Source organism: Cotesia typhae, unplaced genomic scaffold (genome assembly GCF_013202065.1).
Source record: "Cotesia typhae breed Kobodo isofemale line unplaced genomic scaffold, CoteBio_Ctyphae contig_65, whole genome shotgun sequence".
Taxonomy (NCBI): Eukaryota; Metazoa; Arthropoda; class Insecta; order Hymenoptera; family Braconidae; genus Cotesia; species Cotesia typhae.
The window spans coordinates 2844044-2870130 of record NW_027423762.1 but is presented as its reverse complement, the minus strand read 5'-3'; the positions used below and the strand labels follow the sequence as shown (position 1 = coordinate 2870130).

General features: G+C 28.4%; 2 protein-coding genes across 5 annotated transcripts in view; both read left to right on the top strand.

The window, feature by feature from the left end:
- Positions 1–49: 49 nt before the first annotated feature.
- LOC141532564 (uncharacterized) lies at positions 50–8065 on the top strand. Of its 3 annotated transcripts, none has more exons than XM_074250959.1 (5): positions 50–95; positions 864–1193; positions 3763–3781; positions 4170–4274; positions 6883–8065. In XM_074250959.1, the coding sequence occupies exons 2-5, from the start codon at positions 1008–1010 to the stop codon at positions 6927–6929; spliced, it is 357 nt and encodes a 118-aa protein (XP_074107060.1). In that variant the 5' UTR covers positions 50–95; positions 864–1007; the 3' UTR covers positions 6930–8065. The 3 variants fall into 3 exon arrangements, with proteins under 3 accessions (XP_074107060.1, XP_074107062.1, XP_074107061.1); XM_074250960.1 differs by lacking the exon at positions 50–95 and adding an exon at positions 246–680; XM_074250961.1 differs by lacking the exon at positions 4170–4274.
- Positions 8066–16568: 8503 nt separating this feature from the next.
- The window catches only part of LOC141532465 (dynein axonemal heavy chain 7), a 28469-nt gene continuing 18950 nt past the window's right edge, over positions 16569–26087 (top strand). For both annotated transcript variants that reach the window (XM_074250806.1, XM_074250807.1), the window contains exons 1-16: positions 16569–16669; positions 16745–16966; positions 17050–17347; positions 17999–18346; positions 18408–18673; positions 18774–18927; positions 18997–19223; positions 19543–19744; positions 20584–20818; positions 20892–21007; positions 21064–21342; positions 22464–22721; positions 23075–23359; positions 24510–24758; positions 24842–25360; positions 25473–25619. In XM_074250806.1, coding sequence (XP_074106907.1) covers positions 16584–16669; positions 16745–16966; positions 17050–17347; positions 17999–18346; positions 18408–18673; positions 18774–18927; positions 18997–19223; positions 19543–19744; positions 20584–20818; positions 20892–21007; positions 21064–21342; positions 22464–22721; positions 23075–23359; positions 24510–24758; positions 24842–25360; positions 25473–25619 — 3891 coding nt within the window. In that variant the 5' untranslated portion in view covers positions 16569–16583. The remainder of the gene's footprint in view (positions 16670–16744; positions 16967–17049; positions 17348–17998; positions 18347–18407; positions 18674–18773; positions 18928–18996; positions 19224–19542; positions 19745–20583; positions 20819–20891; positions 21008–21063; positions 21343–22463; positions 22722–23074; positions 23360–24509; positions 24759–24841; positions 25361–25472; positions 25620–26087) is intronic.

Here is a 26087-nt window from a genome sequence, read left to right as displayed (position 1 = left end):
GAGGGGGTGAAATATTCAGTCGAGCAAACCAGGCACGAACCAGCCGATCATTACGAGGTATCCGGGTCGCCGGGTGTTCGTTTCACCGACTAAGAGTAAAACAACTCATATATATATATATATATATATATATATATATATATATATATATATATATATATATATATATATATACTACTTACTACTTGTATATTTATCATTATATATATTTATATTTTATCAACCATCACTACTAAAACTCCGAAACAATAAAACCGGCACGGTATCAAGCTGTTCTCATTCTTATCATTATCACAACTCAACACTCGCACTAAATAAATTCCGCGGTTGAAATATTTGAAAATATATTTTTTAAATTATTGCTTTTCGATTATTGATAATTATTTGTATTTTTATCGCTTGTCACAAAGGTGTTTTACTAAATACTGAATTCTGCACATCAGTTGAGTGTAAAAATAAATTCCCGAGAATCATGATAGATAAATTAAAGAATTAAGTAACGAGCGTAATGTGACGCGTCAAGTGAAAGCGTTTTATTGCCATTATTGTTGTTATTTATTTATTTATTTTTTTTTTTTTCACTTGAGTCACTTACTCACCACATGACATTCAGTCTCAGTCGTTAATTTATCACATACTGTCATACGGTTATTTATTTTTCTGTTTTTCTACTTACGAGAGTAAGTATTTAGTTTTTTTTCCCTTTCGGGCTTTATCAAACGTTTGCCACCTGTAGCTTAAGCTTTGTCTGCAAATTGTAATACTTTTGTCAATTAATCGTTTTGTTTTTTCATTTATTATTTTTTATATGAAATGATAATATATATTAAAAGTGGTTTTCAAATGTTTGTTAATTTTTTCAGAGTTTAGTGAAGTTCTAAAATGTGAAGGTCGAGTTTGAATTGAGGAATAATTCAGTGGGAAATACTTTTATGTTTAATTCATCATACTGATATAATATATTGGCTTTATTTTCATTGTCATTATTACTGTTGCTTAAGTGAGGGATGTCTTTGACTTCTCACCCGACAACAATGGTCAGCCATGAAGATAAATTAATGTCCGGAACTTTGGAAGAGAGAAAAGAAGCTTTCAAAGAGGATGCTGAGCTTATGAAAGAAACCACTAAATTTATTACTGAAGTTATTGAGACGGCGGCTACCGAGGCTTCGAAAAGAAAATTGCAGAGTCAGGTTGGTTTTTTTTTTTTTTTTTTTTTTTTTCAGGTTATTTTATGTCAATAAGATTCAACTTGGTTAATTTAACATAATTAAACCCTTCTTAAAAAATTTTTTTGTTAAAAAATTGTTTTAGAGTTAGCATTTTTTTTTTTTAATGATTTTAAAAAGAATTTTAATTGAATAAATTAAGAAAACTTGAACTTGGGAATTTAATGAGGCCATGATAAAGAAATTAAACTTAAAAAAATTAGTCGAATAAATTTTATCATGTTTGCAACCATAAATAAAGATAATAGTGAAGAAAATGTATATAAAGTATTTGAGTTTGTTTAAAAAATTACGAGGTAGAAATTTATTACTTTAAATTATCAGAATTAATTTTGGTGTCACGGTATAATTTAATTAAAGTAATCTAATTGTTTATTTAGTTACATTTATTTTACTAAAATTTTTAGCATTTATGTTAAATGCACGGAAAGAACAAGATGACACCGGATATCATCCCAGATTATACTCAGTGATATCTGTGGTGAAAAAAATTTTCAGATAGTAGCTAGTATAATTCAGATTATATTGGGTGATATCTGGATTATACTCATTGTAATCTGGATTATACTAGCTACTATTTAAAAAATTTTTTTACTCAGTATAATCTAGGATGATATCCAATGTCATCTTGTTATTTCCGTGAGAGGATATTTTTAGCAAATTTTCATTAAATGGAGAAGAATATAAAAAATTATAAAAATATTTTATACAGAAAGAAAAAATTCTTGACTTGTGGGTAAATTTTTTTGGAGCAATAAATTATTTTTTTTGTGTACGGAAAGCAAAGATAGTTTATTTTATACGAAAAACAATATAATTATTCAAAGTTAAGAGGATGTAGGATCTTAATAAAACGATGTGGATGGGATGACGGACATGAGACTATTGGAGTTGTCAACAGAATTATTTATTTCTGTTGTTAGCTAATTTGTGCTCATTTAAATTAATCAAATCGTGACAAATTATCTTGATCGACATAGTATGAATTGTGACAAGAAATGTAATATTAGGTTGAAGATGTTGAGATGTATATTATGATAACCTGAGAGAGTGCAAATAAAGTCCACGAAACGTCGCTAAATAATAAAGTTTCTTTGCGCTTTATTGATCCTATATCCTCTCAACTTTAATTAATTATTTGATTTCAAGGATCTCAAAGCAAAGCTAATTATAATTATAATTTTAATATTTTTTTTAAAAAGAATTTTTATATGAAAAATCACATATATTTTATCTAATTTTGTCTGATAACAGGCTACTATTAAACAGAAAAACACTTCAAAGGTAGCTTACAATTATAACATTCGATGCTTGTAAAGATCGACCATCTTGCCCCATATAATTGTAATTTAAAAAGTGATATAAAATCGAGTTATTGTTGATTAATCTGAACAGTAGTTTTAATGTAAATCAGATGTCTCACAAAAGACTTGTTGAATTGGCCTGATTTTCTTCCCTAAGCTTCAATTCCCAGTAGGATAAAACCCTATTGAATACTAACTTTATTTGTAGTAAATATATAACGAGTAAAACGAGGGGGTTTGTGAGTAAAAATAGCTTTTTATCTTCGGTAATATTGACAAAATAACGGAATCCATAGGGTCCTTAGTAAACAAGTTGGGTTCCTATAGAGTACAATGGCATTTTATTAACTTAATTATCGATATTGTCAATTTATACAAAATTTTATTAAAAAATTCGAACCATTGTAAACATTTTTTTTTTCACAATTTTTTTGTATTTGGGATAATTTTTTTATAAAAGTATATAAAAACAGTAACTCAATTTTCCGTTCGTATGACACAGACTCAGCCTTTTTAAAAAGGCACCACAATATTACGCGCGTGACATCACTTCAAACTTGTCAATTTCTAATATCAAGATAGTATAATTTAAAATCGCTTTAAACGACTCAAAAAGTGTCATTTCCTAGAAATTTTTTATATATGATAAAATAATCGTATTTTGAAGTTCTAACATCATTTTATTTGAACTTTTTTAGGAGTGCAGGAACAATTTTTTTGTCACTTTTTTCTATTGATTTAAAAAAAAAATAGCTTTCTATCTCTGACATATTCACAAAAATAAAACTTTAAAATAATAAAATTGTATAGAATATTTTAAAAATACAATTTTGATAAAATCGCGTATGAAGTTACTCCATACGAAATAAAAATCAAGTAACAATGTTATCGAATATGTAAAATAACTCATGACTATTCAATATTTTGATTTTTCCTCTAGCCAGTGTGCTCTCAATATATTTTCAGAGCAAAAAAAAAATGTTTTTTTAAAATTTCTAAAAATATTTTTTTTATTTTGTTTGTATTCTATCAACCATCTCTATCTCATAAAAAGTATCAATTTAAGTAAAAAATAAATAGAGTTACGTCCTCGATAGTGAAACTAGAAGCTCTCAATTTCTGTGTGATCTGATTACTTCTCTATATTCACAAGTGCAACTGAGCCAATCCAAATAACCAACACAACGCACAGCATACACATGCATAATAATCGTCTCTGTTTGTTTCAGGGTGATGGAACAAGTGAAGGTAAATTGACATTGAGTAACACTCTGATAAAAAAAAATTCAATTAACCCCATCGATTTACTTATAATTATTGAATTTAAACTAAATGTCTCCCGTTGTTTAGTGAGTAGTAACGAACTAGATAACTGTTTTTAAAAATCATCAATTTTATTTTATTTCTAATTCATTAAAATTCTTTTTTTTTTTTTTTTTTTTAATCTAACTTCATAAAACCTTAGCAGCTTTTTTCAATCAAACAAAATCGTTTCGCTTTTAAATAGTGACGATTAATTAAAGTTAATCAATAGAGTTATGTCTCGCTGTCAGTAAACAAATTAATGGCTAATTAAGACCCGTAGTTAAAGCTAACGCGTTCAATAACAAAGTGGAATAATGCATGTGTTACGCAGGCAGTAGATTGAAGGGTGGCGATGTCATCAGCGGCTGGAACAACCGTGCCCGTGGCTTCTGCAATCGGATTCTGAACACCCTCTGCCCATGCTTCATCAACAATGGTAAAATCGTAGAGACTGATTTCAAATAAATTTTATTAATCACTATTGATAGTTTGTTATTAATTAATTAAGTTAAAGTAAGCTAACTTAACTTGTCCAAAACGCTAGAAAAACAATCTAACAAATTAACATATGTCACGAAGCATTTTATATATTAACTGCCCAGCAATACATGCAACTGCCAACATGCTGTCCATCTTTATTATTCACTTCTGTATTGTATAGATCTTAGTAGCATTAAACATCAATCGCTATCAAAATTTGTCCATATCATTAATTTAAGCATTAAAAATTCTACTTTACTGATATTAACATACTTTTCTTACTATAGTACTATTTACTTTCTTATTGTTATTAATATTATTATTATTATTACTATCAATATTAGATGTATATGAATATCCCCTGTATTTTTTTGTATCAATTGACAATTAACTAACGATTGGCAATTAAAATAATCTTTATTGATGATCCTTTTCTAGAATTATGTAGATTTTGATTTAATGTAGGCAAAATAGACGATATACGTAAAAAAAAAGTATAAAAAGGCAAAATGAGCTTTTATATTACGAAAAAAATGTTCAATTTTACTGTCCTCATTTTTCATGAAAAAAATAATTGCCGAGACAAGAGAAAATTTGTTAGAATTTTTTTGATCATTTTTCTCAAGCTGTCGGAAGGTGTTACGTTTCTAGAATCTTGAATCGTTGTCAAGCGTATAAGAATTATGACAAACTAAAAAAGGATGAAAAAAAAAATAGATTATTTTGATGAATAAGATTTGAAAAAAATTTTTTGAATTAAAAATACTTATTGGATAATTGGTTTGGTAAAAATTGAAATAACTCATTTTGCTTTTCGAAAAATTCTTACTTTCAATTTTTTATTGTAAATTATATGACTAGGGTTGATTATTCTTTGTAGTATTTTGTCTTACGGCAAACTGCAGAGGTCACGAGCATACACGAATGAAAAAAACATTTCTGTAATTTTTATTTTTAATTATTTATAATTTGATTTTGGAAATTTGACTTTTAATTATCGATAATTAATAATTATTTTATTTATAAAAATTAAATCGTTGAAAATAGTTTGTAGCAGATTAATTTTTTTCAGTTAATGTCTCTGTATCTTATTTTAAGAGTGTATTTTATTTATCTTAGAATTTAAAATACCCCGGAGGTATTAAAGTTAACTTGATAAGCTGTTATTTATTTCATTTTTTCATGAGTATTATTACCATTCTAACATAAATCAGATTTAAATATCTAGATATCATAAAGTTTTTTATAGTCTTAGGTGAAACTTTTAACTTAAAAGTCAAATTTTTTATAATAAAAAATCCACAACCATAAAACTATTGCGATATCTTTACAACTGCAAACAATGAAATTATTCACAGAAATACACTACTGCATTAATTAATTGCAAGCCTATTTTTATCTTATTTTTTTCAAACTAAGCTTACCATAAAAAATTTTTATTGTAAAATAGCTGCACTGATTCTAGTGAATAGAGTTAAATAGAAAGAAAACTAGCGTGTAGTGTTAATGCAACTACTTGTTTAATATTTAAATGGGACATTTTTATTTTTTTACGAAAATTCTTGTATTATATTGTTAATGTTAGAAATAATGTGATATAATTCAATTGCACCCTCTGACGCTCTTTTTGGTTTTTCCGTTAATTTATGAGTACAATTTATTCAATTTTTTCCTCACAGTTTATCTATCGTATCATCGGAGACCTATTGCACGTCTCTAGTGTCAAATCTTGTTACACTAAAAAAAAAGAAACAACTTAATTAAAAAGAAATATTATTGATCCAAAAAATTTTCTCGTTTTTTTTTTTTTTTTGAAAATTTTGTCTCAAGCTCGTAACATTTTAAAAATGATTTTTAATTATTGATAAAAGAAATTTTAATTAAGATTAAACATTTATTAAGCACAAAATAAGTGTATTAATAGTTTTAAAAATAAATTTCGTTTTCTATTAAGAATTTTATACTTCTGGTTAAAAAAAAATTTTTTTCATTCAAATTGACAAAAAATAAACTTTTTTGTATTTATCCTGAAAAAATTTTAAACTTATTTTTGATAGTATAGAAAATAATAAAATCATGAGGATTTAAATTTCTGAACTTACATTTGAATCAGAACTGAATCTCTCGAAATAAAAGTGAAATTTAAAAGAGATTTTTTTAAAATCAAGTAGTTTTTTACCTTTTAGTGTACACATATAAAAAAATTGACAAATATTTCTTAAATTATTTAATTTAAAAATTTTTCAAAGTGATCCATTAAAATATTGCAGAAAAAATATTTTTTTAACTCTAACTGCACATTTTCTCTGAATTCAAGTACTAAAACAAAGAATGAATATACTTAAAATAAGTACAAAAGTATTAATTAAACATACAACAAATGTCCTATTTCTATTTTAAACTAGTAAACCTTTGTTCAGATTAGCACTCTTGCATGACTTAGAGCTGAACAAATTAGCAATAAAAATACAACAAACAGTACTAATATGTATAATATGATAAAAATAGTGAATAAAATAGAAAGACAATTGGTGCCAATACAATAGAATTTATTCTTTTCATAGACTTGTTGGCCTGGACGCCCTACCGTTATCGCTTCACGAGACCGTAACCACTCGGAAGAACAACCGATTCCATAAAATCCAATAATAGATAAAGATAACTTATATATTGTATGTACATGTACACATAAAATATACACTCAACCGTCAATTTATTTTGTCTACAAACTCGTGGACCTTTACAACCATTTTTTTTTACTTCTGTGATTATATTCTGTCCCATTAAATAATTACTACTTATTAGTATTAGTATTAATTATATATAAATCTCTTTTGAGAATGAATTTATGATGTATCATTTTTAAAATTTATTTTTAAAAACAAATTATAAATCAATGTATAGTAATATGTTTCAAGTGAACAATTAGTATTTGTACATGAAAGTAAAGTATATATAAAAATGATATTTAGAAAAAATACTGCTCAAAAAATTCCGTTTTTTTAATTTTGTAAATTTTTCGATTGAATTTATTTCAATAAATTTTTTTGTAATGATTTTATTGTGAAAAAAAAATTACTAACTCTAACAATAAATCTGATCCACGTGTACTTTGTATTTCATAAAATAGAGAAAAAATTTAAACAAAGTTAAAGTAAGCTATTGACCGGAAAAGAAGAAAAAAGTTTGATAAAAATACTCAATTCAATAGTTTTTCATCACGAATACTTTGCTTTGTTGTCGTTCATGGTTGAGTTGTTTTATTTATTATTTTATCAAAAGGAAAATTATTGCAAAATTATTGAAGTATTTAAATTTAAAAGATTTAAAACTGTAGTGAGAATAATCTATATGTAAATATGTATCTATATAATATATATTATATGATGTTAGCTGTCATTTGCCATATAGTTTATATGAAATAAAAAGAAGTTGGAGTATGCAATGCGTTTTGAAGTTATGTCAAAAACATGTGCTTTGAAGCGTAATTTACAACAATATATGTGACAATCAATTTAAAAGACACATTTATAATTTATTACTAATTATTTGTATTGTGTTGTATGTAACTTTAGTTGAAATTGTATTGCAGTTTTTTTTATTTGAACGTTTGAATATTGTTAATTGTACCTGCAATAAAATTCAAAATGTCATGCTGTAATAACTAATACAATAATTATAATAATATTTACAGTGTATAGATTGATGTACAATAAAAAATATATATAATATAATTATCGTAATATATATCTTTGTACATTAATTTTTTAATTTATTTATTTCTAGCAATAAGAAACTAATTTTTTTCAATAAAATTTTCTGAAATTTAGGCAATTTTGCACGCCTCATAAGCGAAGTGAATGAGGTTGTGCTCTACACTCGCCTTACAAAAATCAAGCGATTTCTTGAAGTAAAATTGTCTTTATTTATTTTCTATCACACTTGTAGAACAATATTTACACATAAATGTCATGGAAAAACACTAGTTTCAACATTTATGACATTTTCAACAGACATTTTGCTTTTTAAATAAATTAAAAAAATTATTCCGTGAACAACCGGCTGTCAAATGTACACGAAAAGAACAAGATGACACTGGATATTATCCCAGATTATACTCAGTGATATCTGTGGTGAAAAAAATTTTCAGATAGTAGCTAGTATAATTCAGATTATATTGGGTGATATCTGGATTATACTCATTGTAATCTGGATTATACTCGTTGTAATCTGGATTATACTAGCTACTATCTAAAATTTTTTTTCACTAAGTATAATCTGGGATGATATCCAGTGTAATCTTGTTCTTTTCGTGTATGTATGAAAACCGGCGTGGTCATGATAACTGTCGAAAAACTTAACTGATCAAATCTATTTTTTTTATACGCTTCAGTATGATCTGAAACGAAGTCCTTTCGAAGATTACGGTCTAATTCAATGTAGTTTATTTATAATTAGCAATAAAATAAAAATCTACTAATCGTTTGTATATCTATATCTATGTAAATAAGGTTCGTTTACAATACATGTGCAGTACCTATTCTTTTCTGGGTGGACAATGACAAGAAAGATTTAAAAGTATTTTTTTCGAATTACTAAATAATTATAAAATTTTTTTGTATTTTATTTTAATCAATTTTCTTATAGAAAATGAGATTATGAGCCGTGCACTTTTGGATTTTCTAAACTTTTTTAAATAATACTTTTAATTACCTTACCCTGGAATAATTTAAGGTATACTTCAGACACAACCAGCCACTTCTCTATCTCAACGCAACTCCAACGTGTACGCTGTTAATTTATTGCAGTATGAAGATATGGTATACCTATTGCTTATAATTGAGACATATGAAATGTCCTCAAAATTATAAAAAATACTAACTTTCATAACTTTAAATCTCATTAATTCCCATCGTATGCCAGACCACGGAACTTCAGTATCAAACATTTCTATTAGTAGATAATACTAAATTCTCACTTGGACCTACATTTATTTGCTGATAAAACAACTGCTAAGTGAAGTAATAAAATACATAAATGTCATCCTAAAAGTTTAATGCGTCATGAATATAAAGGCAAGTAAATAGCGTAATTTTATCCCTGAACTTTGCCGTGGTTTATGATTAAAAAATTTTTATTCTGTATTTTAAACCTCAGTTAGATGTAATTTGTATTTATGCTACAAGTAAAGAAATAAAAGACTCTGCGTGCGTCTAGATTTTTTTTTTTCGGTGGAGTAATTTAGGAATAAATATGAATTTTAATTCGAATGACATCCGAGAGCGGAGATTTTAAGTTACAACAAATTTTTATTTAGCTAAAACAAATTTTTCTATGCCAAATTACTAATAAATCCTTTAAACAATTTATCTGAAGTTTGAGTTTGTAATTGGAATAAAAAATTTTACTTTTTTGGAAAATTAAATTAAATTTTTTTAAAGATTACTTTTTTTTTTAAATCATATTAAATCCTAAGATAAAAAGAGCAAAATTTAATAAATTATTAACATTAAGATATTCAATTAAATAAAATTAATAACTTCAATGTTACTGAAATTAACTTTTATATAACAATTTTAAACATTTTATAACAAATAAATTATTATAGAGAGAATTAAAAAAAAAAACTACTTGTAGAAATTGAGAGAAATATATTGATACAATTTTTTGAATTATTGAAATTTAATTTTTTTTTTTTTAATTTATAAATACGAATTTTTTTATTTCTTAACGAATAACATCTTTATTTTTTATGTTTTTTTTTTTAATGAAAAAAATGTAAAATGTAAAATACATAAATAAAATCCTTATTGAATTGAATTTCACCCTAGAAGGATTAAATCAATTAAAAATTATCCCCCTTGCATTTACTCTGAAAATTTTTTACAGTGTATATAAATTAATAATTAAAAAATAAATAACAGTTTTAATTAAAAAGTAAATTAAGATACGCTTAGCATTATTTTCCAAGCTGACTTAACTTGATTTATCATTTAATAGTTTAATAGAGTAATAAAATCTCTCACTAAAGCAATAATAAAGTAGCCTAGCAACGTAACAGTACCATAGAAACTAAACCCAGTGAGGATCTGAAACCCTCTACTATATACAAGTTTCTAAGATTATAACCCGGAATCGTATAAATAACCCTCTATTTTAGTATTCTCCGGCCAAGTCCACTGGCACTGATGTTAATTTACTGTAAAATTATTCATCACTGAAATAATAGAGTGTAAGTAAAAGGGTAAAACAAATCGAGTGAATAATTTATGCAAACCTTTTTTTTTAATAGGTTACAGTTTTAAAGATCTGTCACTTTTAATTTGTCATGTGATCCATTAATACTTTAGGGTTAATCGACGGTTCGAAAATTTTTAATTATAAGTTATTAATATTATTATATTTTATAATTTATTAAATATAAAATTTAACGAATAATAGAATCATGATTTCGAGAGGTGAAAAGAGGGTTAATGACAAACGTGACAGGACACGTGATCGAATTAAGAGAAAAAAAACCTTGGATGAACTTATTAGCATCACCGATGCCAATGCAATTGATAATATCATCGGGCAAACTTATAAAGATTTGAATATTTCGGTAAAACATTTGTCGAGGTAAGTTAAAGTAAATTTTAATTAAGGGATTAGCCACTGTGAAATTTCAAAAAAAAAAATTTTTTTTTTACTAAATCAAAGTTTATACATTCAAAAATATGTTTCTAGAGTTTTGTCCGAAAATTCTGAATATTTTTCGAGTTATAATCATTTTAATAACAGCGTGTAAAATTACCATTGCACGCGCGGCGTTCCGACAAAAACGCGTTTTTTTCGAAACTACTTTTTTTGAACTGGTGGGGTCTGTAATTTGCATAAGTATGAACCGATTTGCAATTTTTTCTTCTTTCCACATATTTGTCTATTTAGTAGTTATAGTTGTACGTACGGAATTTTGAAAATTTCAATTTTTAAGATTTTTTGGGGCTGTTTGAATCCAACAAATTTTGAAAACGGTTGACTCTAAAGGCCATTCCTGCAACTTCCCGCTAAGTTCAGTTATTACGCGCTTGCAATTTTTGCCGCTTTTGCGATGTTTTTGAGCTTTTCGAGTTCAAAAATTTATTGCCATATTTTGAGCTCTCCAAACTCAAAAATAAGCTGTTTGATACTTTTGAGCTCTTCGAGTCCAAAAGTCTAATAAAAGTTTGATGAAAAACGATTTTTTTCATTTTTAAACTGCTATAACTTTTAATTTAGTAAACCGATTTTCACGCGGTTTGCAGTAATCAATGTAGTTTTTTAAGTACTATAAACAATATATTAACATAAATTGATCAGATGTAAAATTTTAGAGTTTTTTGTTAAAAAATTCAATTTTTTCGATTTTTTCTATTTCTTCGTTCACGATATCTCCCGAACCAATGAACTGATTTTGACGCGGTTGACGGTGGTCGACTTCGTTTTTGAAGGTTAAGAGCTGATTAGTTTTTGGAATCGATCGGTAAAGTTGTTTAAAAGTTATTCCAAAAAAACCACTTAAAAAAAAAATTTTTTTTTGCAGTTTTTTTGAGATTTCTTTAATATGTCGCCATTTTTTTTTAAATACAAATTTTCAAAATCCCCTACGTGGAACGATAACGACATTCATGCAAATTATAACGCAGTTTGGTTTTTTTTGTTTTAGATAATCCATTATTGAGTTAGAAATCCCACCGTGGTGGGGGAAATTTTTTTGGTGCTCTACAAAAATGCTCATAACTTTGTGACAACATGATATTTTTTAATCAAAATTTAGGAGAATAACCTTCAATGTATTCTTTATGAAACAAAAAAACCCGATCCCTAAATTCCTTTATTATCCCAGTCAAAAAAATTCCCGAAAATGACCTATTTTTTCGATTCTCACAGTGGCTATCTCCTTTAATTGATTCAAATGATTTTTTGATAAGAAAAAATTTTTAAAGGACTCGTAAACCCTCCCCTTTAAAATTGCGACGCGAAAAAGAGCTACTGTTTAAAATGAATAGTTACACGCAGTTGAGAAAAAATCGAGAAGAATTTCGTCGCAATTTAGTTAAAATGATAATAGAGCAGGAGTTGGAAGATAATCCTGCGTCTGAGATAAATGAGGAGAAAGTAATGAGCGCGAATGGTAATGATGATTTATTGAAGTATTATTACTATATAATGTACGGTATTGATGATGTCCATGTCGCTCCGATGGAGGCGGAGTTGCTGGCGAGGATTTTGAACCTCGTGCCTCAGAAATGGAAGAAGAAATTCCGAGGTGTTCTCGATAGGGTTATTGGTCATATTAAGGAAGACTATGCGATGAGTTTGAAGAAGTCGATTGTTGATTTTGTGCTTCAAGATCCGTTGAAAGATGACTTTGGAGTTTATGAAAGTAAGGTAAAAATTTTTGCAAAGAAAAATGATCAACTTTTCTAAAAAGCTTCAAACTTCCTTAAATTTTTTCTTGTAAATTTTTAAATTAACTACACGACCTAGATTAGTAAATTTTTTGCGTTCCTCGCTACTATTTTGTATAGGAAAATGATAAAGATGATTAACTTCTCCGAGAAGTTTCAAACTTTCTTCGATTTCTCCGTACTGACCCATCTAAGACTCTCAGCCAAACTTAGCTCTAAAGTTTCTCTAACTTAAATACTCCGTAAATTTGGTCATCAACGACGTGGATTGAATTAATAAATTTCTTGCGTTCTTGAGAATATTCCGTGTGGAAAAGGAATTAACTTTCCTGAGAAGTTTAAAACTTTTGCCCGAAAAAAAAAACAATAGAATTAAAAGAAATTTTATTTGTTCAACGAATCTAAACACGGATTGTGGTAGATCATGATCCAACCTATCATTTATGTCGATTAGGGTCGTTGAGACGGTGGTAGAATTCATGATATTTAAAAAAAAAAAAAACGATAAAATTGAGATAAGTCCTGTGTTACTTAAATCAATCGCTTATTATTACTTTCCTTATATCTATATCCTGATTTAAATCTAACCATTATTTAAAATATTGGGTAAGTTATCGATTTTAAAGTTACGTGTAAATTTTTTTACGTAACAAAAATTTTTTCGACATTATTATAGGTATTTATACTATTTTAATATTGGAATTCTTAGAATATTAGAATTGTACTTTTTTAAGATCGGTACACAGAAAAAAAGGTTCACTTGAGCCAAGAAAATATTTTTCTTCTTTATTTTTTTGAGCAAAAAAAAATTTTTTTTGACACAAGAAATTTTACTTATTCCAAGAAAATTTATTCAAGTCAAGAAAATCTTCTTGTTTTGAGAAAATTCAGCCTCTTGCTCCAAAATATTTAGTTCTTGATAAAAGTAAATTTTAATTAATATATTTGTTGGTTAACATGTCAAATGGGGAAAATCGAATAATTATACGCTAAAATAATATAAAATGGGTATCAAATATTCAAGAGAAAAATTTTCTCGAGGTGAGAAAATTTTTTTCTCAGCTGAAGTAGGTGGCGCTGCTTCCCTAAAGTATCTAAAAATTTTGATCAAATATAAAATTTTATTGTATCAAGTATTTATGATAATTTGAATTAAGAAAAAATTACTTTCACCGAGAATAGAATTTTAAGAAACATTTTTACTTCGGCCAACACAACTTCGGTCTTCCCTCAGGCACCCGAAAATTTTCTTGAGTCAAAAATTTTGTTCTCCAGTCAAGAAATTTTGCTTTCTGTGTATTTTTTCCTCAGTTCAACATAAGAAAAATTGCTATGTTGACATGGTGAAAATACTTATGTCATAATGGGAAATATATTTATGCTAATATATTTAGTGCTTTCCCTAGGTCGACATAAGAAAATTCTGTGTGTAAAAGCATTTTGAAAATTTCATGAATATGAAAACTTTTTTTTTTTTGTCTGTATATATTCAATCTGCATTTTTAAATTTTTTACATCTGAAAATATAGTTTAGCCGCAGTCTGAAATATTTACTATGATTTTTAATTTTGAAATTAATTTTTTTTTAATACTGGTAGGATGCGACGACAAAAGAAAGATATGAAATAAAAAACTTTGCACCATCCTTTAGCAGCAGATACAAGAAAATAAGACTAAAGCTACAAAAAACCATTATCCTCTATCACCCATGCATGAAAAAAGCATTAGAATTATGGCACCAAGAATTTAGGTAAAGAAATTTCCAATTTTATCTAAATAATAAACATAGTAATTATAATTATGATCAATATACTTTTTTTTAATTTGTTTCCATCAGCACCTTGAGATTAATTGACAAAGAAAAATTAGAATCTGAATGTAAGCCGTTCGATTTATCAACGTTCGAGCTAACATTTACAAATATGGTACAAAAAACGATAAGTGTTCTGTGCAAAGTATGGTTACCCAAACTCGTTAGTATTTTCACCGCAGTGAGTACTTAACTTAATCAATACTCATTACCGTCGGATTTGAACCTGTACTATACTCATATACTTTCCGTTAAATATTTTAGGGAGCGAAGAAAGGGCTTTTACCTATCGATTATGACGAGCCCAATATAACCAGATTTTTTAACTGTCTCGCTTACATTATGAAAAGCCAACTACGTTGTCTTTGTTTACTGTCGATGGAAGATTATATAAATTTTCTGTTCAAACTTGCAGTAAGTTTGTTTCTATTTAAATTATGAAATAGCGCAAAATAATGTTAAAATATATTTTCGGATATTTTAGAAGCTTTTAAAAGAAAAAAATTTTTCACAAAATTTTCGGACTAACCCATTTAACCCTTTGTACCTCATTTTACCCCTCCCTTCCCTAATTAATATAAATGAATGATTTATTTATAATTGAAAATTAATCCAGACAAGAGGATCGCGGAACCAGTTAGCCGTGAGTAATAAATTATTTTGAAAAATTACACGTCATTACATAATAAATTAATTTAACAAAACTATATATGTTTTGATCAATAGTTCATACCTTGCAGCTTCAATATAAATTTAGTTGTCAGAAGTAAGACAATTGGATTTGATCCCTCGTTCAAGGCTTTTACGGACATATTACTTTTTCTATTGACCTCGCTGTACAAAGCCGTCTGTGGGTACCCTTGTATAGAAAGGAAACTCTACAGCAGCTATATTTCATCAAAAAAGTCATTAAAAGTAACACAATTTCAATTATCATTAAATTATAATTAAAGAAATAACTGGATTAAGGTTTTGTGTCGCATTTTTTCGGTTTTAGATTTTTTTGCATACATTCTGAACAAAGTTAAGTTAGATCAAAAGAAAAATTCTTGAACCAAAAAAATAATTTTGAAGGATTTCATTGTCTTGAATCAAAACGAAAAATTTTTGAATCCAGTAAAGTTTCTTTAAGTAACAAAAAATTTCTCAGTTCAAACATTTTTTTAATTAAATCAAGACGATGAAGCTCTTAAAAATCATTATGTTAGAGAATTTTTCTCTTAAATTAAATTAATATAATCATTTTTTTAGCGTGAGTATTAATTTTAGCAAGCAATAATAAAGTGATTTATTAGAGATCTTTAACCAGCTCCAAGATTCAATTTCGCTATGATTACGAACTGAGAGACTTCATATAAAATTTTACTGCCTAAATTTATCAATTTTCGATGTTTCTTGAACTATTCTACGTACAAAAATAATTAAGTTAAACAGAATCATTCAGAAGTATGACCAATCATACAATCTGAGATCTTTATTTGGATCCAACGTTTCGTTATTATTACGAACTCTGAGACATTTTAAAAAATTTTGCTGTCTAAATTAATTAATTTTCCAATAAAAATATTAAGTTGAGCAGATCTATTGAGAAATATCAAAAGTCATTAACTTTTACCGAAGAAATATTTTTAATCCGAATTTTTCAAAATTTAAATTTTATTACAAAGAACTTTAATCCACTCATGTCTTTAATTGTCACTAATAATATCGACTAATCTCACAATGTTATTTGAAGCCAACAATACATCCCGAAATCCTCGAGCGTTACGAGCATCAAATAGTTGAATTAATCCAAGAGCATCGTATCGGCCCGGAACTCCAAGTTCAACAGTTTGACAAATATATTTCTCTTATAAATAACACAGATGAGGAGTTTGTCAAAAACTTTCTGAATGCCAAAGTGCCGAAAAGTTTTACTGAATATACGGAATTGATAGAGAAGTATGACCAACTTGGAAAGAATATTCCGATTGAATTCGACCGGACATTTTTCTTGGGATTATTTGATGTCCATCGCGATGAGTTGATGGAGTATATGGCCAAATCCGCGAATATTTTGAAGAATAATTTGATAGATCGGATGATTGATGATTATCAATTAAAATCAAGAGTGTCGGTAGTGATTTTTACGATTTATTATTCTAAGTAAAAGGTATGCGAAGGTTTAAATTTGGTTAAATTTAATAGAATCGGTGAAGACTATGAAAGCATTGCGGAAAAAGCGCTAGGTACACCAGCAACAACCAGAGAGCTAATGGATTTGAAGGCCTTCGTGGTAAAAGCTGAAACTGAAATGATTATCGACTTGGAAAATCGCTTGAGGGAGATAATTAAATACGTGCAATTTCTGTCTGATTACACACTTTTGACACCCGTTGAACTGAAAACCAATAATTTTGCATTTCAATGGTAAGTTTCGGGTTTAAATTGTTTGCCTGTTTGAGAAATAATAGTGCAAGTTATTTTTTATTATTATTGCCTCACTGTTGAAGGTATCACAAAATGCAATGGATTTTTGAAGAGCATAGAAAAATAGTGGAAGCTAAAACTGGCGAGTATCAGGAAGCATTGCTGGCGAGAATCGAAAAGTTCAAGCAGGATTTGAAGATTTGGGAAAAGTATTGTGATGAAATGCAGTATTGGGGAAATGTCGACGAGATATTTCGGTATCGGAAAAAAGCGACTAATTTAGAAAACCGTCTTGTGGGGGCTATGAATACTATTGACGAGTTTAATGAGGAGGAACAGATGTATGGCTGGCAGATGTCTGAGTATCCGCTACGAAAAAAGGTTTTTGTAACTTTTATCAAGTTTTTATTTATAATATTAATCAATTCAATAATGGCTTATTTTATAATCTTAAACGATAAGAAATGTAATTTTTTTATAAGTCTCAATTTTTTTAAATTGAAAATGTTTTTTGGGCATAGTCTCATTTGTTAAAACATTTTCTATTTGGTCTTGGTAAACAATTTTTGAAAATTGACATTTTGATTCTTTATATTTTTTCTCAAAAATTGTGTATAAATATTTTCAAAAAATTGTAGGCTAAAATTAAATATATTATACTGAGAGAAAATATATCTTTAAAAAAAAAAATTAGCAATTTTCTAATACTCGTAGAAAAAAATTTTCTAAATTTAAGAAAAAAATTTTCGATAATTTTTTTTTTTTTTTTTTTTTTTTCCACCAAGAAAGTTATTATGAAAAAAAATTTTGATTTTTTCAGCTAAGAAATAAAATTATTTTCAATTTTCAACAAATTAATTTCTTTTTACAAAAATGTCTATTTTTTTCAAAAATTTAAATCCAAAAATTTATACTTGTTGAATTAATTAAAAAATTATAATCAAAATAAAAATACATAATTTATTAAAACCCTTTATTTCAATATTAAAATAATTTTGAGAAAAAAGTTTGCTTTACAATTTTTTTCAACAGATAGCTGATAAATTATCTCCTTACAAAAAATTTTATGACATCGCCTGCGACTTCATTTCTCAACACGAATTGTGGATGGGATCAATGATCGGTAGCCACGACCCTGAGACAATCGAAAACGATTCAGGCACTGCTTACCGCAGTATAATGAAATTGGAAAAATCATTCCAAGAGCTGACAGTTCGTAAGCTCGCTGAAGTCGTCAGAGTAAAAATAGAAGAGTTTCGTGAGCATATGCCACTTATTTCGAATTTGGGAAATCCGGGCATGAAAAGCCGCCACTGGACACAAGTTTCTGAAATCGTTGGATTCCCGATAAAAGTTGACGAAAATATGACTTTGGCGAGAGTAAGTTTAAAAATTGTCCATCATTAATGATTCATAAGTAAATATTTTATTTTCCTTGAAGATTATCGACTTTGGCTTGGACGAATATGTGCCCAAATTTGAGGGAATATCAGAAGCAGCGACCAAAGAAAGCAATCTAGAAAAAGCACTGTTGAAAATGCATGCCGACTGGACTAGTGTTGAATTCACAGTGAATCCGTACAGAGATACTGGTACGTACGTTATTGCCAGTGTTGATGAAATACAGCTGCAATTAGACGATCATTTGACGAAAGCCCAAACCATGAAGAATTCACTTTATATCAAACCATTTGAAAAGGAGACCTTGTGAGTAATCATAAACAAATTAAAGGACAAAATTTTCTACAGACCAATTTTATGTTTGAACTATTATGAAAAAAAAAAAAAACTATTTTTATTTTTCAAGGGAATGGGAAGCCAAATTATATTTATTGCAAGATATAATGGATTACTGGCTGAAAGTTCAAGCAACTTGGATGTACTTAGAGCCAATATTTTCCTCTCCCGACATTCAACAGCAAATGCCTGAAGAAGGTCGACGTTTTAGTGCCGTTGATAAAGTAAAAACTAATTTATTTAAGTAAATTTATTTTTATGAATATATGTTAACGATTCAATGGATTTAATAGATTTGGAGGGATATCATGAACTCAGTAATGCAAGATCCAAAAGTAATGTCAGTTGTGGAAATCGACAAAATGTTAGATCGCTTGAAAAAATGCACGGGGCTACTAGACTTGATTCAAAAAGGCCTAAATGATTATTTGGAAAAGAAGCGCCTGTTTTTTCCACGTTTTTTCTTTCTGTCTAATGATGAGCTGCTGGAAATTTTATCCGAGACCAAAGACCCAACGCGGTGAGAAAAATTAGACTTGTGAGACTCACACGAAATAAATTGAGTCTAATTTTAAGACCATAGAATTTGATTTGAAAAAGAAATTAATTGATCGTATTTTTTATTAATGGATAAATTGACTTTATCTAAACTTTTATTATTCTTATTTTATTTTTATAAAATAAAATGACGATTTTTTTTCCGTAGTACATAAAAGCTCAAAAGCTCTAACGGGATGTAGGAAACTAATTTATACTTCCGCTCAATAAATTTTTATTACTGTTCGATACCCTATGAAAAACCGATAAAAAAGTAAGAGGTGTAAATAATTTATTTATAGAGTCCAGCCACATCTGAAAAAATGTTTCGAGGGAATAGCCAAACTTGCTTTCACAGAGTCTATGGAAATAACGACAATGGAATCATCCGAAGGCGAAGCTATTGTCCTGGAGGATAAAATAGACACCGCGAGCACGCGCGGGCAAGTTGAAAAGTGGCTTGTCGAGCTTGAAAACGACATGAAAAAAAGTGTCCGAGCCCAAGTAAAAATTTTCTTTCCATTTATTCTATTTTAATGATAATAATATTAATGTTTGTTTTATTGATTATATTTTTATTCATAAGATTTTTCAAAATTACTTTCACTATGAAGGTCCATCAAATGTTTTTTGCTATAAATAATATAAATCCCAACATTAAAATATCGATTTAAATATAAAAAAATTATTTTATGGTAAAAAAATAGGTGGAGTGTTTTTTAAGATATTTTTGTAATAATTTTACTTTTAAAAATATCTACTAATAAATTATTACAAAAATTTATAACAAGTATTCCACTTTTTTTTTTTTCGTAAAAAAATGAATTTTTTTTTTATTTCAATCGCTCTAGCTTTATTTTAAGCTTGTTGAAAATTATTCAAAATAATTTTCTACTTTTAAGTTTAGTTTGTTATTGAACCTTTTTTTTTTTTAATCATTATTTATTCAGAAAATATTTTTATTATAGTTAGATGTATTGATTAAAAATTTTACTCACTTGTACTCATCATAGAAAATTTTATTATTTTTAATTATTCAACAGTATTTTTAAGATCGGTGATTTTACTTATTAAAGAGCATTTATTATTGTAAGCCAACTTTTCCGATCCAAATGATAGTAGACTAATTAAATTTTCATTATTTTTAATCTTACTTTATCCATGAAAAAATACTTATTCTATAAATGCATTGATCTTGCAAGAAAATAATTAAAGAAATTTCATGACCGATCAGATATAACACTAATTAAATCAAAAAAATAAAAACATAAATAATATTATTGATTTCAATAACGTATTGAATAATATTTGATTAATAGTAAGTGGTCTAAAAAATTCACTAGGTCAACAATGCCCGAGAAGCGTACTTGACAAAAGAAAGAAGTAAGTGGGTCCTCGAGTGGCCAGGACAAACAATTCTTTGCATCGGGCAGCTTTATTGGACTGCGAATGTAACTGCAACTTTTCCCCAAGGTCTCGATGCACTGAAAGCTTATATCGACACTTGTAATGAAGAACTCAATCACATTGTCGAGCTTGTTCGCGGTAACTTATCCAAACAAAATCGAACGACACTCGGTGAGTTGAGTTTATTTGAGGAACCAAAGAATAAAAATAAATTACTATGCTAAAAATACAAAATTATTTTTAGAGGCTCTTATTACATTGGACGTCCACGCAAGAGATGTTTTGATGGAACTCTGGGAAAAAAAAGTCACCAAAGACACCGATTTTAAATGGCTTTGCCAACTTCGCTACTACTGGATGGTAATTTGTTTGAAAAATTATTGGGTCAGAATCATTTGACTGAAAATTATTTGCAGGAGGAAAATTTAGTTACTATGATGACTAATTCATCGCTGAACTACGGATATGAATATTTGGGGAATACATCCCGTCTTGTTATCACACCCTTGACTGACAGGTGTTATCGAACATTATTTGGAGCTCTGGCGCTACATTTAGGTGGTGCGCCGGAAGGTCCTGCGGGAACTGGAAAAACAGAGACGACTAAGGATTTAGCGAAAGCTATTGCTAAACAATGTGTTGTTTTCAATTGTTCCGATGGTTTGGATTATATTGCTCTTGGAAAATTTTTTAAGGTTGAATATTTCTTTCATTTTTAATTATTTTAACTAAAATATTTTAAAAACGCAGCAGAAATTATTGATTAAATCTTAAAACCTAAATACTAAGTAAAATTTTGAAGGTAGAAAAAAAATGATTAAAAACTTTTTTGTAGAAAATTTAAGGGACACAACCAATGTGACTGCCTAAAAAAAGGCGACTTTTAGGAATTAAAATAAAAAAAACTTCTGTATGAATTATTTTCAAATTTTAAGAGTATATTAATACATATTTTGAGAATATACAGTAAAATTTTTGACGAAAAAAATTAAATATTTTCCGAGTTACACGCGATCTCTTACGGTGCTAAAAAAAAAAAAGTTCTTTCATTGTTGGAGTGATCCCGACCTTCTCCATGGATAAATCATAAAAAATTTCTCGTTCAACTAAAAGATATTGTCCGTACAATGACCTTCGGTCGAAAAAAAAATATTAAGGATTAACAAAATGGCGGCGTTTAAAAAAAAAAAAAAAGTTGAATTTTACCCGAAATTTTGATCGTTTTTGGCCTGTCAAAATTCGATTTCTTATCAGATAAAAAAACTGGAGGGTCATTGAATTTAGAATTATATAGAGAACATGTAGAAAAAAAATTGGTAGTGATCGGATGATTTGTCTTAGAGTAATCACTTCAACAAATTTGAAAAATGCTGTTTTCAGAAAAACGCGTTCAAAGATAAAATAATCCTATTTTAACTGCCGAGCGACTACTCTTTAAATTGCTATAACTCAAAAACGATTTCAGATATCGATTTGAAATTTTAATATGTTATTTTTAAAGGTATATAACCTATCGAAATATAAAAAAAATCGATTTTTTGAAAATTTCTTACTGGTTGTGTCCCTTAATTTTTTATAAAAAATTTTTTTTATCAATTTTTCTGTATCTTTTATTTTTGGTACAGAAATTTGATTTTAAATCCTAATGTTTAGAAAATTTGATTAATGCTTACGAAATCCTAATTAAAGTAAAAAAATTTTTGTTTGTTAAATATTTGCGCACGTTATTGATGAATTTAATAGTTTGACAGTTATATTTCTTCCATTAGCTTGATTAATAACAATGATAATAATAATAAAAATGATTGAACTGAAGGGTTTAGCGGCATCTGGTGCTTGGTCATGTTTCGACGAGTTTAATCGGATTGATCTAGAAGTTCTATCGGTAGTAGCTCAACAAATTTTAACCATTCAACGAGCTATTAACTCAGATAAATCAATACTTGTATTCGAAGGCACTGAATTGAAATTGGATCCAACTTGTGCTATTTTTATAACGATGAATCCTGGATACGCCGGGCGGTCTGAGCTCCCGGATAATTTGAAAGCTCTTTTCCGTTCAGTTGCTATGATGGTAATTATTATTATTAAACTAAAAACTTTATTAAAAAAATCAAATAAATTCTTAAGAGCGAAATCGATCCAACTTGAAGTAATACTAATGATTAGCGATAATTTCAAAAGAACTAATATCGAGACTCCTCAGCAATTAAAATGAAACTTTAGTTTTGTAACTTCTTGCTATTGAGCTTAAGAGCTTGTTATAAAATTTAACTTCACTTGAAAAAATTGAAACTTCGGCAATTTCGATAAGTTATTGTTTCTTTAAAACATAAAGTATCAATGTTCAGTAATTGGATCTTTTTTGTTCGTAAAAACTATTGATTGAAATTTATTTCTTTGTTTAATTAAAATGAAAATTCTCAGGTACCAGATTACGGATTAATTGCAGAAAACACTCTTTACTCATATGGATTTTACAAAGCGAGACAACTGTCAATAAAAATAGTAATGGCCTATCAATTATGCTCAGAGCAACTGTCAAGTCAAAGTCACTACGATTACGGAATGAGAGCCGTAAAGTCCGTATTGATAGCAGCTGGTAATCTTAAATTAAAATATCCGAATGAAGATGAAGACATTTTGATGCTGCGCAGTATTAAAGACGTCAATCTTCCGAAGTTTTTGAATCATGATCTTCCTTTGTTTAATGTTCGTACAATTTAATGTTCGTTTTGTATAAAAGTATAATCGAATTCAGTTGTAAATTTTTTCAAAATTTATTTTGCACGCCTCACGCGTGAGCGTGTGGAAGTGTTTTACTTTCGACATGCCGCTAAGGGACGATTTTGGAATATAAAATCGTTAATATGTCCCAATTTAAACACTAAATCAATAAAAAAAGTATATTTTGGATTTCATAGAAATCTAATTATTGCATTTGTCCTCAAAACGCAACATTTGAAAAATTTCGCTACTTTCTGACTCAGTTCGTCAAGCTGGTTCAAAAAATGCCATAAGTTCAAAAATTTGACGAGGCTTATCCGGACGATAGCGTCTCTAATTCATAATCGATTGTTTCCAAACTCAACATGCTCAGTCTTTAGACAAATACCAAGGCCAAATTCAAAGATGAGCTTAATCGGTCAAGTAGTTCAGAAATTACAAGATTTCAAAATTTTCAAAATCATAAAAATTCATATTTCGGCAGCTTCTTTCGCGGATAACTTTTGAATGAAAGAACTTATCTAATTTTTGTAAAGTGCATTCTAAAGCCCATTAAACGAGCTTTAATTTTCATGTCATTCTATTTTTTTAAACTGAAAATAACCTATTCGTCTGTAGGTTTTCAATGAAATTTTACTTTTGCATTCGTTTTTTTGATCAGTTTTTCCAGTATATCTCATAAATATCTATCTATAGTTTTAACCCCATTCTCAATGCATTTTTTTTTTTTTTATAATGAAATCTACTTCCATTTTGGCTGCCGAATGGTCTTTTTTTATTTAATTTTGTTTAGTATATTAACAAATACTGTAGTTGAAAAATTATTAATACGGCTGTCAGTTAATCTTAGCGTTTTTTGTCGTCACGTTTTAGAAAAATGTACGCCATAAAATGAAATAAATCTTTCTCCATAAGTTTCCATTCACCCTTATGACGATCCTTTTAGCAGGACGTTATCAAACTCGTAATCGTTTAAAATATATTAATGAAAATTCATGAAATTTCATACTATTTTTTTTTATCTTAATAATTTTTCAAGCAGCACCACGGTAGCAATAGGAATTTCCAAAATTTTTGATATTTAAAGTTTATTATTTGATTTTAAATCTGCTAATTTTTTAATTAAAAATTTTAGGCGATCGCATCAGATCTATTTCCAAACATAGTTCTACCCAAATCAGACTACACAGAACTGGACGAGTGCATCACAGAAGCCTGCGATCGACTAAACATACAATGCGTCCCACTGTTTTTAGAAAAAATTCATCAAATTTACGAGATGATGATTGTTAGACACGGATTTATGATTGTTGGTTTGCCTTTCAGTGGAAAAACTACCGCCTATAAAGTACTAGCTTTGGCTCTCGAATTTTGCGAGCAAAAAGTAAATAACTTAATTTCTTTTAAAGCTAGTAATTTAAGTCGATGGACATTTACATGATTGGTAAGAGAATTAAATGTTTTTAGAGTGTACTAAATGAACACAGAGTCGAGGTATCAATAATTAATCCCAAATCGATAACCATGGGCGAATTGTACGGTCAATTTGACCCAGTATCTCATGAATGGAGTGACGGAATTCTGGCGATTAATTATCGAATATTCGCGACATCCTCCAATGAAAATCGCAAGTGGCTTGTGTTTGATGGACCTGTTGATGCGGTGTGGATTGAGAACATGAACACTGTGTTGGACGATAACAAGAAGCTGTGTCTTATGAGTGGCGAAATAATACAATTATCACCGACCACCAATTTGATATTTGAACCGATGGATCTTGAAGCTGCTTCACCCGCTACTGTATCGCGATGTGGAATGATTTATATGGAGCCACTTGCTCTTGGCTGGGAGCCTCTGTTGAAATCGTGGATTGCAACGGTGCCGGAAAAGCTTGGAAATTATTTGAAGCAGTTTTTGTACGAGTCACTGTTTATGAGGTTTTGCAATCCGCTGTTTCATTTGATAAGGCGTGGAGGATTTAAGGTAGTGTTTGAGGGTCTGCCTTTGTCTGACAAAAAATTCAGCAGTAAAACTTTCACACTCACATGACCGTGTAAAGTCTTAGGTGCTTATATTTATTTGTTTTGATGAATTGCAGATAATGTGCACAGAATCAAATATTTTGAGGTCAATCACTTACTTAATGGACTGTTTCATAGATGATTATCGTATTGAAGTTGATAAAAAAGAAAGCGGAACACCTAGTGTTAAGCTCAGTGAACTAGATCTTAGAGCTCAAGTTGAAGTAAGTATTTTTTCATATATTTTATTTGGATAATCTTTTCACATTATTTTTAACTTCCCGCTAAAAAAATTTAAAATTTTCTAATGAAGGGAAGTTATTGATTTCGGTCCGATTTTCAAAAATCGAGTTTCTATCGGGTCTCCACGTTTTGAGGTCCCAGGAAGCCGTTCTGACTATCCCCGTCGAGGTGTACGACCGTGTGTGATAAATTTTTGTCGTACGGTTTCTCAAAAACGAATTAACTGATTAAATTCTACGACACGTCATTCGAAAGGGTTTATTAAAACTTAGATCTGATTAGATTTGAGCGTTAATCCATCGAGCTATTCCAAAGAAATTAAAAAAAAACCAAAAAAAAATTTTGAACTTTTTTCTTTTTTTTTATTTGTTTGCTTAAAATCGCATAAACTGCTAAGGTCATGAGCGACTACGGTAGGGGTTAAACTCCTGAGATTGGAACTCGTTTTA

Bases quoted from the DNA above. Each gene is read 5' to 3' on its own strand.
- LOC141532564 (XM_074250959.1), top strand. From the start codon at position 1,008: ATGTCTTTGACTTCTCACCCGACAACAATGGTCAGCCATGAAGATAAA. The intron at 4,275-6,882 runs GTAAAATCGTAG...TTCTTTTCATAG, and splicing joins CCCATGCTTCATCAACAATG to ACTTGTTGGCCTGGACGCCC.